General features: G+C 38.9%; 1 protein-coding gene across 4 annotated transcripts; it reads left to right on the top strand.

Moving 5' to 3' along the window:
• Nucleotides 1–1,016: 1,016 nt before the first annotated feature.
• cog7 (component of oligomeric golgi complex 7) lies at nucleotides 1,017–8,947 on the top strand. 4 transcript variants are annotated; one of them, XM_039672489.2, is made up of 18 exons: nucleotides 1,017–1,276; nucleotides 1,397–1,581; nucleotides 2,057–2,205; nucleotides 2,663–2,779; nucleotides 2,855–3,023; nucleotides 3,537–3,619; nucleotides 3,701–3,823; nucleotides 3,920–4,118; nucleotides 4,958–5,085; nucleotides 5,514–5,668; nucleotides 5,770–5,886; nucleotides 6,001–6,066; nucleotides 6,602–6,782; nucleotides 6,856–6,996; nucleotides 7,078–7,161; nucleotides 7,288–7,402; nucleotides 7,482–7,625; nucleotides 8,254–8,947. In XM_039672489.2, the coding sequence occupies exons 2-18, from the start codon at nucleotides 1,416–1,418 to the stop codon at nucleotides 8,418–8,420; spliced, it is 2,304 nt and encodes a 767-aa protein (XP_039528423.2). In that variant the 5' UTR covers nucleotides 1,017–1,276; nucleotides 1,397–1,415; the 3' UTR covers nucleotides 8,421–8,947. The 4 variants fall into 4 exon arrangements, with proteins under 4 accessions (XP_039528423.2, XP_039528422.2, XP_039528421.2 ...); XM_039672488.2 differs by having other exon boundaries at nucleotides 1,376–1,581; XM_039672487.2 differs by having other exon boundaries at nucleotides 1,017–1,281.
• Nucleotides 8,948–18,218: the final 9,271 nt, after the last annotated feature.

Below are 18,218 nucleotides of genomic sequence, written 5' to 3'. Positions count from 1 at the left end.
TATAAAGCAAAAAATAAAAAATACATAAAAACATATTTCAATAGAAGATTGCTTTATGCTATATTATAAAAACACATTTTGACATTAAAGGTATATTCTGTCATCATACTCACCCTCAAGTTGTTCCAAAACTCTATTAATAATAATTTTGCTAAACACAAAATAAGATATTTTGAAGAATGTGGGTAACCAGAACAGTTGTAGATCCCATTGACTTCCATGGTATTTTTTCTATTGGCCTATGTAACTGTGTGGTTACCCACATTCATCAAAATATCTTCCTTGATGTTCAACAGAAGAAGAAAAATGTATGCAGTATTAGAACAACTTGAGGGTGAGTAGCCTAAATTATGACAGAACTTTCATTTTGGTGGTTAATTTTTGGTGAACTGTCCCTTTGATAGGCTATATTTGGATTATCGGCTTGTGTTTGATATCGGCTTGTAATAGAAAATTTGATATGTGAGTGAGTGAGCAGGAGAAAATGTTTTCAAAACACGTTCATATTCTTCAAGGTCATTTGAAGAGATGAAATTGCAGCATTTGACCTCAAATGAAGGTGTAAATGGATAGTGAGACAGAAGGAGGCAGCAATGAGCTGATAGATGGATGGTCTTAAAATCAATGTACGTCATCCGTGAGTAAATTACAGCAGGAATAAAAGGCGCAAAATCTTTAGGCTACAACACGTAAAAGGTTTTGTCTTTTAAATGGGCTTTTTTCCAATTCAAAATACAACAATGTAAAATTTTCCCTTTGAGTTTTTTATTTTATTATTTTATTTTATTGACGCGACCCACCCGAACAACATGAGGTGGAACACAGCCACGTCACTCAAATGAAAGTTATTTTAATTACTTCAGTGCAATACACATATTTATATACATTAACAATAATATCAGTTGTCTACATTAATAGTTTTCGTCTATACATAGTTTTTCCATTTTACTAGGTTTATTAAAACGGATTTTGTCCGTTAAACGTTTCGAAAGCGGAATGCTTCTTCATCGTATTTTCCCCACGCCGGTTATCATTAGGAGGAGCACAACCAGGAAGCAGTGTACAAACACTGAAAACATTAAACTAAAAAAAAACTGTATCAGTTTTATTTTAAAAAATTAACGCTGGAGGAAGCGATCGCACTGCTTGAACTGTATCTCGTGGTCATGGTTATATCTTTCTCATGGGCTGTTTATTTTATGTTCGTGTCTAAAACTGGTGTGGGCAAGAATTATGGAATAGACTGGTGAAGGTGTGTTGAGCTGAAGAGATTTCAGTTGAGTAAGTTAAACTCATCAAAATATACACCGCTTAACATTTACAACATGTCTTTTTATATCCGCGCCCTTTCTGCATATGGTTTTGACTCTTTAAGATGGTGAATTCGGCTCTGTAGGGTCACTAAAGGGGTGAGAATGGACTTCTCCAAGTTCCTGGCAGATGATTTTGATGTGAAGGACTGGGTGAATGGAGCTTTTAAAGTGGCTCAGAAAGACGCGCCGGGTAAATCTGACGCTCACGCCTCGACTCTGGTCATGAAGCTTCAGCTCTTCATTCAAGAGGTCAATAACTCGATAGAAGGTGAGTGTGCACGATTTGAACACTTAAAGCTCACTTTCAATGTCATTTTGTTGTTGTTGAAAGAAGTCTCTTCTGCTCACCAAGGCTCCTTTCACTCAAAAATAAAATTAAACTGTAATATCGTGAAATATTATTACAATCTGAAACAACTGTTTTCTATTTGAACTTATTTTAAAAATTTAATTTATTCCTGCTTTATTCAATTTTCAGCCAGTCTTTGGTGTCACGTGATCCTTCAGAAATCATTCTAATATGATGATTTTGTGCTGTTTCATATTTTTGATACAAGACCGTGATGCAAGTTTTTCAGGATTCTTTGATGAATGGAAAACAGTCATTTGAAACAATATTAATGTCTTTACTGTCACTTTTGATCATTTTAATGTCACTCGGTGCTGAATAAAAGTATTAATTTCTTCCAAAAAATAAACAATAAAGTGTTATAAATGTCTCTGATTGCCTCTCTCTCTCTCAGAGAGCAGTAATCAGGCTTTGCAGAATATGCCGCGTGTACTGAGGGATATTGAAGCTCTGAAACAAGAGGCGTCGTTCCTGAAGGATCAAATGATTCTGGTTAAAGAGGACATCAAGAAATTTGAACAGGACACAGTGCAGTCTATGCAGGTAACCATAAACACACTCATCCAAATCACTCTATACTCTGTGCAAAAACATAGGGGTTAAAACTTGATGGTTAATAACAACCATTAAATAGTACTATTCACATTAATAAACACATTTATTATACAATAATTAGTTCAAAGTGTTCTGCAAACAAGTCCAAAGAAAAAAAAGGAAAATTAATTAGGAAAATTATTATATAAAATAATTAGAATAATAATGATAGTTGTGTATAGGAGACAATCAGAGCAGTTAATAGGTCAGAATGCTGTATTGTTCACTTTATATAGATTTACACAACCATTCAAAAGTACATTTTTCTCATCAAGGCTGCATTTATTTGATTAAAAATACAGTAAAAACAGTAATAATGTGAACATTGGTGAGCATAAGATATCATAAATATTCCACACTTTGCCGGGTGGTGTGTAGTATTGAGCGTTGTGTGGATGTCCGGCAGGTGTTGGTGGAGATTGATCAGGTGAAGTCTCGAATGCAGTTAGCAGCAGAAGCGCTTCAGGAAGCTGATAAGTGGAGCACTCTCAGTGCTGATATCGAGGAGACCTTCAAAACACAGGTGAGGTGTTGCACGTCTGTTTTTACGTGCGCGTGTGGATGTCGTTCTGAAATGTTCATGTGTGTTTGTTTGCAGGACGTGTCTGTGATCAGCAGTAAACTGACCGCCATGCAGGGTAGTTTGGCGATGTTGGTGGACACACCAGACTACAGTGAGAAGTGTGTTCAGCTGGAGGCTCTGAAGAACCGTCTGGAAGCTCTCACCAGCACACAGATCGTCTCCACCTTCAACTCACTGGCTACAGGTGACGCAAACAAAAACAGTCTCTGCTTACACTTGCTCTTAAAGGGATAGTTCACTTTGAAATTAATTTTTGGTGTTTTAGCTTACCTCAAGGACATCCAAGATGTAGGTGTCTTTGTTTCTGCAGTATTTTCAATTTTGATATTTTTAGGTCAAACCGTTCTTGTCTGTCAGTCATATAATGGAGGTCTATGGTCACCACCTCAAAGAGCATGCACAGAGAAGTCCAAATTAAACATTTAATGACTCGTAAATGTAAGTACACATTGATGGCCCTCACCCTACCACACAAAATAAGTGGTTTGTGTGAGAAAACAGTCATTAAATCATGTTTAATTTGGACTTCTCTGTGCATGCTCTTTGAGGTGGTGACCATAGACCTCCATTATATGACTGGCAGAGAAGAACGGTTTGACCTGAAAATATCAAAATTGAAACTACTGTGGAAACAAAGAATGATCTGTTTTATTATATGCTTTAGCATGTTAATCTTTATTTGTATGTTCTGTTTCAGATCAAGCCAAGCTTTTTGTAAGAGTGTTTACTGAGATGGATAGAATGCCTCAGTTACTGACTTACTACTACAAATGCCACAAGGTATAGTATTTTGTCACTGATTTCAGTTTGGCTGTGGAATCAACCTGAGCTTAACACATAATTGTGTGTGTGTGTTTGAAGGCACAACTTTTGACCGTGTGGGAAAGCATCTGTCAGTCAGATGCATCTCTGAAGCAGCAACTCTCTGAGTTTTACGACACACTTCTGTCCACGTGGCACTCGCAGCTACAGTGGACCAGCCAGGTATACACACACACACACACACTCAGCCTCACTGCGGTGGAATGTTAATGGCTTTCACTGTCACACACACTCAAGCATGTGTATGTGTGTGTGTAGGTCTTTAAAAACCCCTGTGAAGTGCTCACAGTGCTGATGATCCAGACGTTGGGGGCGATGGTGCCGTCTATCCCAGACTGCATTGCTGTGGCATTGAAGCGTTGCTCTGGCGACTGTCGTCTGGACGTGCTGTTGGATCTCCATCAGACGGCGGCTAACTTCAGTCGAAGCCTGGAGGCAGCAATGCAACCACAGCTCGGTCTGTATCTGTGTGTGTGAAAACAAATTTAAAAAGATTTGTGGATATTATATACATTTATATGCAAAATACATTTATACAATTTAAAGGAGTGGTTCACTTTTAAAAAAACTTTTGCTGATAATTTACTCACCCCCATGTCATCCAAGATGTCCATGTCTTTCTTTCTTCAGTCAAAAAGAAATTAAGGTTTTTGATGAAAACATTCCAGGATTTTTCTCCATATAATGGACTTTAATGGGAACCAAACAGTTCAAGGTCCAAAAGAAATTTTCAATGCAAACTGCAAACTGTTCAAAGGATGAATAAGGGTGTTATCAAGCGAAACTATCGCTCATTAAAAAAAAAACAAAAAAAAAAAACAATCTTGAACCGTTTGGTTCCCAATGAAGTCCATTATATGGAGAAAAATCCTGGAATGTTTTCATCAAAAACCTTAATTTCTTTTCGACTGAAGAAAGAAAGACATGGACATCTTGGATGACATGGGGGTGAGTAAATTATCAACAACATTTTTTTTAAAGCTAAATACTCCTTTAGGTTGTGAAGAACATTTGCAAAAGTACATCATTTACAGTAATGAGTTTTTTTCCACAGTATATTGGTGAGAATTTGTGCAAATTTATTCGTTTATTTTATAATTTTTTTTTTATTAAAATGTTCCTAAAAATATGTATAATCCTGTTTTTAGTTGACAAAATGAATGCAAATTAAAATATTTTGTTTAATTAAATATTTTTTAAATAATTTTTTTTTCTAGATCATTGTATCTGCTTTTTGTGAACGTGTTATGTGAGTTTTTTTCCCTCATCATTTTCCTGTCTATGTGTGTGTGTTAGGTGAGTGTAACCTCCTGAAGGTGGCAGAGCTGGTATCATGTGTGTATTCACCTTATGCAACTTATCAGATGCAGTTCGGAGAACTAGAGGAGACAAACTTACTGATCCAACTCAGTGCCGTTCCACTGGTGAGCAAACAGACGTTCTCATGTTTGATCTTGAACCAGTACAAGTACAAAGAATGTTTTTATTTTCTGAAATTATTATCTATATAATATATTATCTAAATGAGATGGGATACTGAAAAAAATACAAAGACCATAAATAAGCACAATTTATATTATTGCATTGACTGTATGGTCGGAGTCCAATTTGCATACAAATGATTATTTTGAGTGAATCAGTCACATGCACTCACAAACTCATTCTCAGATTGAATCAATGTAACAAATTGCTAACTGAATCTTTCTGAGCAGTTACTGAATTTATTAACTTTTTAGATGCTGATAAGAATGTGTTGTCAAATGAGTTTTGTTGTATATCTATTAAAATGATTGTCTTTTTTTTCCACACTCCCAGCATTCACCATGTGCTTTATTGATTGTTTGTGTGTTAGGAGCGTGGTGAGGTTCTGGACTGTGTGTTAGAGCTCACACACTCGGTTCAGAAGGTGTTTGGTTTGGCGGCTGCCGCCGTCGATCGCTGTGTGAAGTTAACGGATGGCCTCGGTGTGTGTGGGCTCATCAAAGCCCTTCGAGCGCTCTTCAGCAAGTATGAATCACGCAAGCATTTACTACACTCAAACGCAGAGACAAACACACCGCCCACAGGTCAGCCACGCTCTCCAGCGTATTCTCTTGTTTATTTCTCAGGTACGTGTCTGATTTTTCTGTCACGCTTCAATCAATCCGGAAGAAGTATAAGTTAGAGGACACGCCCTCCTCTGAGGTGTTCACCGAGGATTGGACGGCTTTCCAGAACTCCGTCAGGTGGGCGGGGTTTCTCTTTTCATTAGTGGCTGGTTTCGTTTTTGCTGTTGGTTGCAATTCTGTAATAAGTTTTCTGTTTATAAATGTCTTTCAATTTGCTCCTGTATCTTCTAGAATCATTGCAACCTGTGGAGAGCTACTGAGACAATGTGGAGCATTTGAACAGCAGCTTTCAAATAAGTAAGCACACAAATGTATTCGAAATGAAATGTATTTGGTTGATATTTTAGCACACAAATGTATTTGAAATGAAAAGTATGTTTCAACCGAAAACTTAAGAAATGTTGCTATTTGATCATTTAAATACTGTAATAAATATTCATATCAGAGTATATTTCATATAATGTAGTAATTGTAATAAACTTTTATGTTTGTTCCTAATCGTCTAGTGATGGAACGAGGCTTATATATCATGGAATATAGAAATAAATTGTAAACGAGGGATTCGATTTTATATTTCATACATTGATAATTTTGTTCCCAAAGTGTTAAGTATTGTGTCTGTTGGCTGGTTAATTTTGTGTGACTTTAGCATACATTTCAGTGTCCGCTATTATCTTAAGTTTTTACCCTATATTTAGTGAAAGTTATTTAACTGCATTATACAAATAAAGGGTCTCTGAGGGTTGAATTGTACCTTTAATATGCCTGTTACGCTATAATGATGGTTTAAAAATGACTGTCAAGTATCATAGTTGTGCATTGTGATTGGCAGGATCCTGGGGAGGGCGGGCCGTTTCCTGTGGGAGGGGTTTAACCCCAGAAGTCTGAGTGGCTTACAAGAGGGTGTGGCTGAGAGGCGGAGTCAGAAGAACCCATGGCAGGAATACAACTATCTCCAGCAGACCAACACTGCGGAGTATAATAATCTACTGGAGACGCTGCACTCCCTCAAGGTGCACTTCATATATGTGTGCTTTGAATGTACAGCATTAAGTGCAAAGTTCAAGTCTTAAGTGTTTTGCGCAGGAGAAAGGAACAGGAAACTCAAGCTTATTGGCCGAGACTCGCGCTGCCCTGACACGTCTGAACCAGCAGGCCAATCAGCTCGCGTTTGACTCGGTGTTCCTGCAAATCAAACAACAGCTTTTCCTTCTCAACAAACCACAGGTGTGTTTGCACCGCATGTTTTGGTCACTATGAAGTATTGAAAATATCGTGTTTGATTCGATGTGCTTTTGATGTTTTAAGGCTTGCGGTTCTGCTCGTTTGGGTGGAACGCTAACTGATGATCTACCGGCCTTCAGTTTGTCACCGCAGGAGTACATCACTAATGTAAGACAATTTCCTTATGTTGTCAAACATGATGACAAATCACTACAGGTACACAAGCCAGTGGTGTTCACAGGACTAGAGGAAGCTCAGTGGGTGTTTTTACACACTTTTGTGTTTTGTCTATAGATTGGCCAGTATATCATGTCTTTGCCTCTGCATCTGGAGCCATTCGTGACTCAAGAGGATCCAGCGCTGGAACTCGCCTTACACACCGGCAAACTGCCCTACCCACCAGAACAAGGTAAACACAAACACACATCCCGGCGGAATGAATCAAGAAAGCCCTTTCCTACACTAATACATGCTGTGTATCTCTATAGGCGACGACGTCCCTGAACTGGAGAACACGGCGGATTATTGGCTGGGTTCTATCGCCAGGGCGACAATGCAGACCTATTGTGATGTCATCCTACAGCTTCCTGAGCTGAGCTTACATGCAACCAAACAGCTGGCAACTGACATAGGTGACATCATCATTAAGCATTATTGACCTCATGGTGCCATTATCACCAACAATAATTAATATGTAACACTTGCACACTACTGGTGGCAGTGTTTTTATTATTTATTATTAACACCAAGATTTGCATTTCACATTTACAAACAGTTATTAAGGTTAAGTGTGTATTTTGAGTCACGATTTCTTTTTAAGTTTCCACAATTTTTATTAAAAAAAAATTCATTCTTGTTGATTTAAATATTTTATTTCAGTTAATATTCAAATGAAAATGTTTTTTTAATGGTAATAATATCTTGTGTGTATATACATATATATTCATATATATTACAAATTCTATAACCATTCACAATGATTATATTTATATTGAAATATAATTATTGAGTAGTTAAATAATTGGTATAGATAATTCTAGTGTGTATATATATATATGTATGTATATGTATATATATATATACAGTATATATATATATTAATATTTTTTACTAGTGTAGTAATTAAGGGTACTAATTAAAAACAGGCCTTTGAATATTCCTTAGTTGTTGTCTGATTTTCTTTTTATAATAAATGATGTTATAATTAAGAGCGTGTCAGTAAAAACTTTTGTGTATGTGTTTTTTTAATTGTCATTCCAGAGTACCTGAGTAACGTGATGGATGCACTGGGGTTGCAGACCTCTAGAACCCTCCAGAATATAGTCACTCTTCTTCGTGCCAAACCGGAGGAATACCGGCAGACGGCCAAACCTGTCCCGCGCAGGCTGGCGTCCACCATCGCCACCCTGAGGGGTCTGGAGTACTGACAGCGGGACAGCCGTGAGCCATGGGTGTGTGTTCGGTGAAGGGTGTTTGCTGTTGTTGAATCTAACACCAAAAATGTGACACTAAACAGATCTATATTCCCAAACAAACACAATAAATATTAGTGGCATTTCGGATGTGCATCTTGTATTTTTGTTTTTAATGAATTTGAACAGAAGTTTTGAACAGTAGTGGGATTTAATTGTGTAGAAAAGAAAATGTTACATTGAATCGGTTTTGCTTATTTCTGAATCCAGTGATTTAAAGTTGAATTGGCACAATGAAATATTGTTTATGCATATTTATTTTTTGTGTGTTTTGCATGTTTGCCATTATTCCTCCTAACCAATAATGAACATGAGCACTGTTGTGTTTCTGCTTTATCAAGCTACATGGTAACTTTCTAATGCTTTCTATGTCTGGATCTCCGACTTTGTATTTTTATTATTTTGCTCACATGGGGACAGTTTCATACAGCGTTTCAAGACTGTTTTTAATTCTGTTAAACAAAATAAAACATCTGAACAGATTTAAGTGCATTGTTTTGTGTTTCACAGTGCATCAGATCAGTTTTGCAATGCAAATGGAGTCTCTAGACCCTTCCTGAGCTGAGAAATTGAGATCCCACGTAGCACTTATCCCATTATAAAAATAGTGGGTTCGCGGACGGTGGAATTTCGGGACGGCCCTACGTGGGATCTCAATATTCTTAGCTCAAGAAGGGTCTAGAGACTCCATTTTTGCACTCCGGTCTAAGTCTCACGGGCCTCTATCAGAATCCAGAGTTTTGAGAAGATTGGAGAAACTCAAAATTTCGCCCCCGAAAAAAAAACGACAGTGTTACCCCTTTTATTTTTTTTCGGAGGGTGAAATTTTGAGTTTCTCTGATCTTCTTGAAACTCTGGATTCTAATAAAGGGCCATGAGACTAAGACCTGAGTGCAAAAATTGAGTCTCTAGACCCTTCCTGAGCTGAGATCCCACATAGCACTTATCCCTAATAAAAATAGTGGGTTTGCGGACAGTGGACTTTCGGGACGGCCCTACGTGGGATCTCAATATCTCAGCTCAGGAAGGGTCTAGAGACTCCATTTTTGCATTCAGGTCTAAGTCTCATGGCCCTCTATCAGAATCCAGAGTTTTGAGAAGATTGGCGATACTTAATTTTTCGCCCGAAAAAAACCGAAAGGGGTACCACTGTCGTTTTTTTTTCTGGTCGAAATTTTGAGTTTCGATATCTCCGCTCTGGAAGGGTCTAGAGCCTCCATTTTGCACTCAGGTCTAAGTCTCATGGCCCTCTATCAGAATCCAGAGTTTTGAGAAGATTGGGGATACTTAATTTTTCGCCCGAAAAAAAAAACTGTCGGTTTTTTTTCTGGTCGAAATTTTGAGTTTCGATATCTCAGCTCTGGATGGGTCTAGAGCTTCCATTTTTGCACTCAGGTTTAAGTATCATGGCCCTCTATCAGAATCCAGAGTTTTGAGAAGATTGGGGATACTTAATTTTTCGCCCGAAAAAAACGTAAGGGGTACCACTGTCGTTTTTTTTTCTGGTCGAAATTTTGAGTTTCGATATCTCAGCTCTGGAAGGGTCTAGAGCTGGGTTCCCCAATCTCGGTCCTGGAGGGCCACTGTCCCTGCAGAGTTTAGCTCCAACCCTGATCAAACACACCTGAGCAAGCTAATCAAGGTCTTCAGAGTCAGTAGAAACTCACAGGTAGGCGTGTTTGATCAGGGTTGGAGCTAAACTCTGCAGGGACAGTGGCCCTTCAGGACTGAGATTGGGGAACCCTGGTCTAGAGCCTCCATTTTTGCACTCAGGTCTAAGTCTCATGGCCCTCTATAAGAATCCAGAGTTTTGAGAAGATTGGGGATACTTAATTTTTCGGCCCCCCAAAAAAAACGAAAGGGGTACCACTGTCGTTTTTTTTTCTGGTCGAAATTTTGAGTTTCGATATCTCAGCTCTGGATGGGTCTAGAGCCTCCATTTTTGCACTCAGGTCTAAGTCTCATGGCCCTCTATAAGAATCTAGAGTTTTGAGAAGATTGGGGATACTTAATTTTTCGGCCCCCCAAAAAAAACGAAAGGGGTACCACTGTCGTTTTTTTTTCTGGTCGAAATTTTGAGTTTCGATATCTCGGCTCTGGATGGGTCTAGAGCCTCCATTTTTGCACTCAGGTCTAAGTCTCATGGCCCTCTATAAGAATCCAGAGTTTTGAGAAGATTGGGGATACTTAATTTTTCGGCCCCCCAAAAAAAAACGTAAGGGGTAACACTGTCGTTTTTTTTTCTGGTCGAAATTTTGAGTTTCGATATCTCAGCTCTGGATGGGACTAGAGCCTCCATTTTTGCACTCAGGTCTAAGTCTCATGGCCCTCTATAAGAATCCAGAGTTTTGAGAAGGTTGGGGATACTTAATTTTTCGGCCCCCCAAAAAAAACGTAAGGGGTAACACTGTCGGTTTTTTTTTTCTGGTCGAAATTTTGAGTTTCGATATCTCAGCTCTGGAAGGATCTAGAGCCTCAATTTTTGCACTCAGGTCTAAGTCTCATGGCCCTCTACAAGAATCCAGAGTTTTGAGAAGATTGGGGATACTTAATTTTTCGGCCCCCCAAAAAAAACGTAAGGGTTAACACTGTCGTTTTTTTTTTTTCTGGTCGAAATTTTGAGTTTCGATATCTCAGCTCTGGAAGGGTCTAGAGCCTCCATTTTTGCACTCAGGTGTAAGTCTCATGGCCCTCTATAAGAATCCAGAGTTTTGAGAAGATTGGGGATACTTAATTTTTCGGCTCCCCAAAAAAAACGTAAGGGGTAACACTGTCGTTTTTTTTTTTTCTGGTCGAAATTTTGAGTTTCGATATCTCTGCTCTGGAAGGGTCTAGAGCCTCCTTTTTTGCACTCAGGTCTAAGTCTCATGGCCCTCTACAAGAATCCAGAGTTTTGAGAAGATTGGGGATACTTAATTTTTCGGCCCCCCAAAAAAAACGTAAGGGTTAACACTGTCGTTTTTTTTTTTCTGGTCGAAATTTTGAGTTTCGATATCTCAGCTCTGGAAGGATCTAGAGCCTCAATTTTTGCACTCAGGTCTAAGTCTCATGGCCCTCTACAAGAATCCAGAGTTTTGAGAAGATTGGGGATACTTAATTTTTCGGCCCCCCAAAAAAAACGTAAGGGTTAACACTGTCGTTTTTTTTTTTCTGGTCGAAATTTTGAGTTTCGATATCTCAGCTCTGGAAGGGTCTAGAGCCTCCATTTTTGCACTCAGGTGTAAGTCTCATGGCCCTCTATAAGAATCCAGAGTTTTGAGAAGATTGGGGATACTTAATTTTTCGGCTCCCCAAAAAAAACGTAAGGGGTAACACTGTCGTTTTTTTTTTTTCTGGTCGAAATTTTGAGTTTCGATATCTCTGCTCTGGAAGGGTCTAGAGCCTCCTTTTTTGCACTCAGGTCTAAGTCTCATGGCCCTCTACAAGAATCCAGAGTTTTGAGAAGATTGGGGATACTTAATTTTTCGGCCCCCCAAAAAAAACGTAAGGGTTAACACTGTCGTTTTTTTTTTTCTGGTCGAAATTTTGAGTTTCGATATCTCAGCTCTGGAAGGGTCTAGAGCCTCCATTTTTGCACTCAGGTGTAAGTCTCATGGCCCTCTATAAGAATCCAGAGTTTTGAGAAGATTGGGGATACTTAATTTTTCGGCTCCCCAAAAAAAACGTAAGGGGTAACACTGTCGTTTTTTTTTTTTCTGGTCGAAATTTTGAGTTTCGATATCTCTGCTCTGGAAGGGTCTAGAGCCTCCTTTTTTGCACTCAGGTCTAAGTCTCATGGCCCTCTATCAGAATCCAGAGTTTTGAGAAGATTGGAGAACCTTAATTTTTCGCCCGAAAACAAAACCGAAAGGGTTACCACTGTCGTTTTTTTTTTCGGGTCGAATTTTTGAGTTTCGATAACTCAGCTCTGGAAGGGTCTAGAGCCTCATTTTTTGCACTCAGGTCTAAGTCTCATGGCCCTCTATCAGAATCCAGAGTTTTGAGAAGATTGGGAATACTTAATTTTTCGGCCAACCAAAAAAAACGTAAGGGGTAACACTGTTGGTTTTTTTTCTGGTCGAAATTTTGAGTTTCGATATCTCAGCTCTGGAAGGGTCTAGAGCCTCCATTTTTGCACTCAGGTCTAAGTCTCATGGCCCTCTATCAGAATCCAGAGTTTTGAGAAGATTGGGGATACTTAATTTTTCGCCTGAAAAAAAAAAAAACGAAAGGGGTACCACTGTCGTTTTTTTTTCTGGTCGAAATTTTGAGTTTCGATATCTCAGCTCTGGAAGGGTCTAGAGCCTCCATTTTTGCACTCAGGTCTAAGTCTCATGGCCCTCTATCAGAATCCAGAGTTTTGAGAAGATTGGCGATACTTAATTTTTCGGCCCCCCAAAAAAAACGTAAGGGGTAACACTGTCATTTTTTTTTTCTGGTCGAAATTTTGAGTTTCGATATCTCAGCTCTGGAAGGGTCTAGAGCCTCCATTTTTGCACTCAGGTCTAAGTCTCATGGCCCTCTATCAGAATCCAGAGTTTTGAGAAGATTGGCGATACTTAATTTTTCGGCCCCCCAAAAAAAACGTAAGGGGTAACACTGTCATTTTTTTTTTCTGGTCGAAATTTTGAGTTTCGATATCTCAGCTCTGGAAGGGTCTAGAGCCTCCATTTTTGCACTCAGGTCTAAGTCTCATGGCCCTCTATCAGAATCCAGAGTTTTGAGAAGATTGGGGAAACTTAATTTTTCGGCCCCCCAAAAAAAACGTAAGGGGTAACACTGTCGTTTTTTTTTTCGGGTCGAATTTTTGAGTTTTAATATTTCAGCTCTGGAAGGGTCTAGAGCCTCCATTTTTGCACTCAGGTCTAAGTCTCATGGCCCTCTATCAGAATCCAGAGTTTTGAGAAGATTGGCGATACTTAATTTTTCGGCCCCCCAAAAAAAATGTAAGGGGTAACTGTCATTTTTTTTTCTGGTCGAAATTTTGAGTTTCGATATCTCAGCTCTGGAAGGGTCTAGAGCCTCCATTTTTGCACTCAGGTCTAAGTCTCATGGCCCTCTATCAGAATCCAGAGTTTTGAGAAGATTGGAGAACCTTAATTTTTCGCCCGAAAAAAAAAAAAACGAAAAGGGTACCACTGTCGTTTTTTTTTTTTCGGGTCAAATTTTTGAGTTTCAATATGTCAGCTCTGGAAGGGTCTAGAGCCTCCATTTTTGCACACAGGTCTAAGTCTCATGGCCCTCTATTAGAATCCAGAGTTTTGAGAAGATTGGAGAACCTTAATTTTTCGCCCGAAAAAAAAAAACGTAAGAGGTAACACTGTCATTTTTTTTTTCGGGTCGAATTTTTGAGTTTCAATATTTCAGCTCTGGAAGGGTCTAGAGCCTACATTTTTGCACACAGGTCTAAGTCTCATGGCCCTCTATTAGAATCCAGAGTTTTGAGAAGATTGGAGAACCTTAATTTTTCGCCCGAAAAAAAAAACGTAAGGGGTACCACTGTCGTTTTTTTTTTCGGGTCGAAATTTTTAGTTTCGATATCTCAGCTCTGGAAGGGTCTAGAGCCTCCATTTTTGCACTCAGGTCTAAGTCTCATGGCCCTCTATCAGAATCCAGAGTTTTGAGAAGATTGGGGAAACTTAATTTTTCGGCCCCCAAAAAAAACGTAAGGGGTACCACTGTCGTTTTTTTTTTTCGGGTCGAAATTTTTAGTTTCAATATCTCAGCTCTGGAAGGGTCTAGAGCCTCCATTTTTGCACTCAGGTCAAAGTCTCGCAGCCCTCTTTCATAATACAGAGTTTTGAGAAGATTGGAGAAACTTAATTTTTCGTCCGAAAACGGAAAAAAAAACGAAAGGGGTAACACTGTCGTTTTTTTCTCGGGTCGAAATTTTGAGTTTCGATATCTCAGCTCTGGAAGGGTCTAGAGCCTCCATTTTTGCACTCAGGTCAAAGTCTCACAGCCCTCTATCATAATCCAGAGTTTTGAGAAGATTGGAGAAACTTAATTTTTCGCCCGAAAATGAAAAAAAACGTAAGGGGTAACACTGTCGTTTTTTTTTCGGGTCGAAATTTTGAATTTTGATATCTCAGCTCTGGAGGGGTCTAGAGCCTCCATTTTTGCACTCAGGTCAAAGTCTCACAGCCCTCTATCATAATCCAGAGTTTTGAGAAGATTGGAGAAACTTAATTTTTCGCCCGAAAATGAAAAAAAACGAAAGGGGTAACACTGTCGTTTTTTTTTCGGGTCGAAATTTTGAGTTTCGATATCTCAGCTCTGGAAGGGTCTAGAGCCTCCATTTTTGCACTCAGGTCAAAGTCTCACAGCCCTCTATCATAATGCAGAGTTTTGAGAAGATTGGAGAAACTTAATTTTTCGCCCAAAAATGAAAAAAAACGTAAGGGGTAACACTGTCGTTTTTTTTTCGGGTCGAAATTTAGAATTTTGATATCTCAGCTCTGGAAGAGTCTAGAGCCTCCATTTTTGCACTCAGGTCAAAGTCTCACAGCCCTCTATCATAATCCAGAGTTTTGAGAAGATTGGAGAAACTTAATTTTTCGCCCGAAAATGAAAAAAAAACGTAAGGGGTAACACTGTCGTTTTTTTTTTCGGGTCGAAATTTTGAGTTTCGATATCTCAGCTCTGGAAGGGTCTAGAGCCTCCATTTTTGCACTCAGATCAAAGTCTCACAGCCCTCTATCATAATCCAGAGTTTTGAGAAGATTGGAGAAACTTAATTTTTCGCCCAAAAATGAAAAAAACGTAAGGGGTAACACTGTCGTTTTTTTTTCGGGTCGAAATTTTGAATTTTGATATCTCAGCTCTGGAAGGGTCTAGAGCCTCCATTTTTGCACTCAGGTCAAAGTCTCACAGCCCTCTATCATAATCCAGAGTTTTGAGAAGATTGGAGAAACTTAATTTTTCGCCCAAAAATGAAAAAAACGTAAGGGGTAACACTGTCGTTTTTTTTTCGGGTCGAAATTTTGAATTTTGATATCTCAGCTCTGGAAGGGTCTAGAGCCTCCATTTTTGCACTCAGGTCAAAGTCTCACAGCCCTCTATCATAATCCAGAGTTTTGAGAAGATTGGAGAAACTTAATTTTTCGCCCAAAAATGAAAAAAACGTAAGGGGTAACACTGTCGTTTTTTTTTCGGGTCGAAATTTTGAATTTTGATATCTCAGCTCTGGAAGGGTCTAGAGCCTCCATTTTTGCACTCAGGTCAAAGTCTCACAGCCCTCTATCATAATCCAGAGTTTTGAGAAGATTGGAGAAACTTAATTTTTCGCCCAAAAATGAAAAAAACGTAAGGGGTAACACTGTCGTTTTTTTTTCGGGTCGAAATTTTGAATTTTGATATCTCAGCTCTGGAAGGGTCTAGAGCCTCCATTTTTGCACTCAGATCAAAGTCTCACAGCCCTCTATCATAATCCAGAGTTTTGAGAAGATTGGAGAAACTTAATTTTTCGCCCAAAAATGAAAAAAACGTAAGGGGTAACACTGTCGTTTTTTTTTCGGGTCGAAATTTTGAATTTTGATATCTCAGCTCTGGAAGGGTCTAGAGCCTCCATTTTTGCACTCAGGTCAAAGTCTCACAGCCCTCTATCATAATCCAGAGTTTTGAGAAGATTGGAGAAACTTAATTTTTCGCCCAAAAATGAAAAAAACGTAAGGGGTAACACTGTCGTTTTTTTTTCGGGTCGAAATTTTGAATTTTGATATCTCAGCTCTGGAAGGGTCTAGAGCCTCCATTTTTGCACTCAGGTCAAAGTCTCACAGCCCTCTATCATAATGCAGAGTTTTGAGAAGATTGGAGAAACTTAATTTTTCGCCCAAAAATGAAAAAAAACGTAAGGGGTAACACTGTCGTTTTTTTTTCGGGTCGAAATTTAGAATTTTGATATCTCAGCTCTGGAAGAGTCTAGAGCCTCCATTTTTGCACTCAGGTCAAAGTCTCACAGCCCTCTATCATAATCCAGAGTTTTGAGAAGATTGGAGAAACTTAATTTTTCGCCCGAAAATGAAAAAAAAACGTAAGGGGTAACACTGTCGTTTTTTTTTTCGGGTCGAAATTTTGAGTTTCGATATCTCAGCTCTGGAAGGGTCTAGAGCCTCCATTTTTGCACTCAGATCAAAGTCTCACAGCCCTCTATCATAATCCAGAGTTTTGAGAAGATTGGAGAAACTTAATTTTTCGCCCAAAAATGAAAAAAACGTAAGGGGTAACACTGTCGTTTTTTTTTCGGGTCGAAATTTTGAATTTTGATATCTCAGCTCTGGAAGGGTCTAGAGCCTCCATTTTTGCACTCAGGTCAAAGTCTCACAGCCCTCTATCATAATCCAGAGTTTTGAGAAGATTGGAGAAACTTAATTTTTCGCCCAAAAATGAAAAAAACGTAAGGGGTAACACTGTCGTTTTTTTTTCGGGTCGAAATTTTGAATTTTGATATCTCAGCTCTGGAAGGGTCTAGAGCCTCCATTTTTGCACTCAGATCAAAGTCTCACAGCCCTCTATCATAATCCAGAGTTTTGAGAAGATTGGAGAAACTTAATTTTTCGCCCAAAAATGAAAAAAACGTAAGGGGTAACACTGTCGTTTTTTTTTCGGGTCGAAATTTTGAATTTTGATATCTCAGCTCTGGAAGGGTCTAGAGCCTCCATTTTTGCACTCAGGTCAAAGTCTCACAGCCCTCTATCATAATCCAGAGTTTTGAGAAGATTGGAGAAACTTAATTTTTCGCCCAAAAATGAAAAAAACGTAAGGGGTAACACTGTCGTTTTTTTTTCGGGTCGAAATTTTGAATTTTGATATCTCAGCTCTGGAAGGGTCTAGAGCCTCCATTTTTGCACTCAGGTCAAAGTCTCACAGCCCTCTATCATAATCCAGAGTTTTGAGAAGATTGGCGATACTTAATTTTTCGGCCCCCCAAAAAAAACGTAAGGGGTAACACTGTCATTTTTTTTTTCTGGTCGAAATTTTGAGTTTCGATATCTCAGCTCTGGAAGGGTCTAGAGCCTCCATTTTTGCACTCAGGTCTAAGTCTCATGGCCCTCTATCAGAATCCAGAGTTTTGAGAAGATTGGGGAAACTTAATTTTTCGGCCCCCCAAAAAAAACGTAAGGGGTAACACTGTCGTTTTTTTTTTCGGGTCGAATTTTTGAGTTTTAATATTTCAGCTCTGGAAGGGTCTAGAGCCTCCATTTTTGCACTCAGGTCTAAGTCTCATGGCCCTCTATCAGAATCCAGAGTTTTGAGAAGATTGGCGATACTTAATTTTTCGGCCCCCCAAAAAAAATGTAAGGGGTAACTGTCATTTTTTTTTCTGTTCGAAATTTTGAGTTTCGATATCTCAGCTCTGGAAGGGTCTAGAGCCTCCATTTTTGCACTCAGGTCTAAGTCTCATGGCCCTCTATCAGAATCCAGAGTTTTGAGAAGATTGGAGAACCTTAATTTTTCGCCCGAAAAAAAAAAAACGAAAAGGGTACCACTGTCGTTTTTTTTTTTCGGGTCAAATTTTTGAGTTTCAATATGTCAGCTCTGGAAGGGTCTAGAGCCTCCATTTTTGCACACAGGTCTAAGTCTCATGGCCCTCTATTAGAATCCAGAGTTTTGAGAAGATTGGAGAACCTTAATTTTTCGCCCGAAAAAAAAAACGTAAGAGGTAACACTGTCATTTTTTTTTTCGGGTCGAATTTTTGAGTTTCAATATTTCAGCTCTGGAAGGGTCTAGAGCCTACATTTTTGCACACAGGTCTAAGTCTCATGGCCCTCTAT

Source organism: Pimephales promelas, chromosome 22 (assembly GCF_988280905.1).
Source record: "Pimephales promelas chromosome 22, fPimPro1.hap1.1, whole genome shotgun sequence".
NCBI classification, from domain to species: Eukaryota; Metazoa; Chordata; class Actinopteri; order Cypriniformes; family Leuciscidae; genus Pimephales; species Pimephales promelas.
Note: the sequence above shows the minus strand (reverse complement) of the source record. Positions and strands in the feature narration are given on the sequence as shown.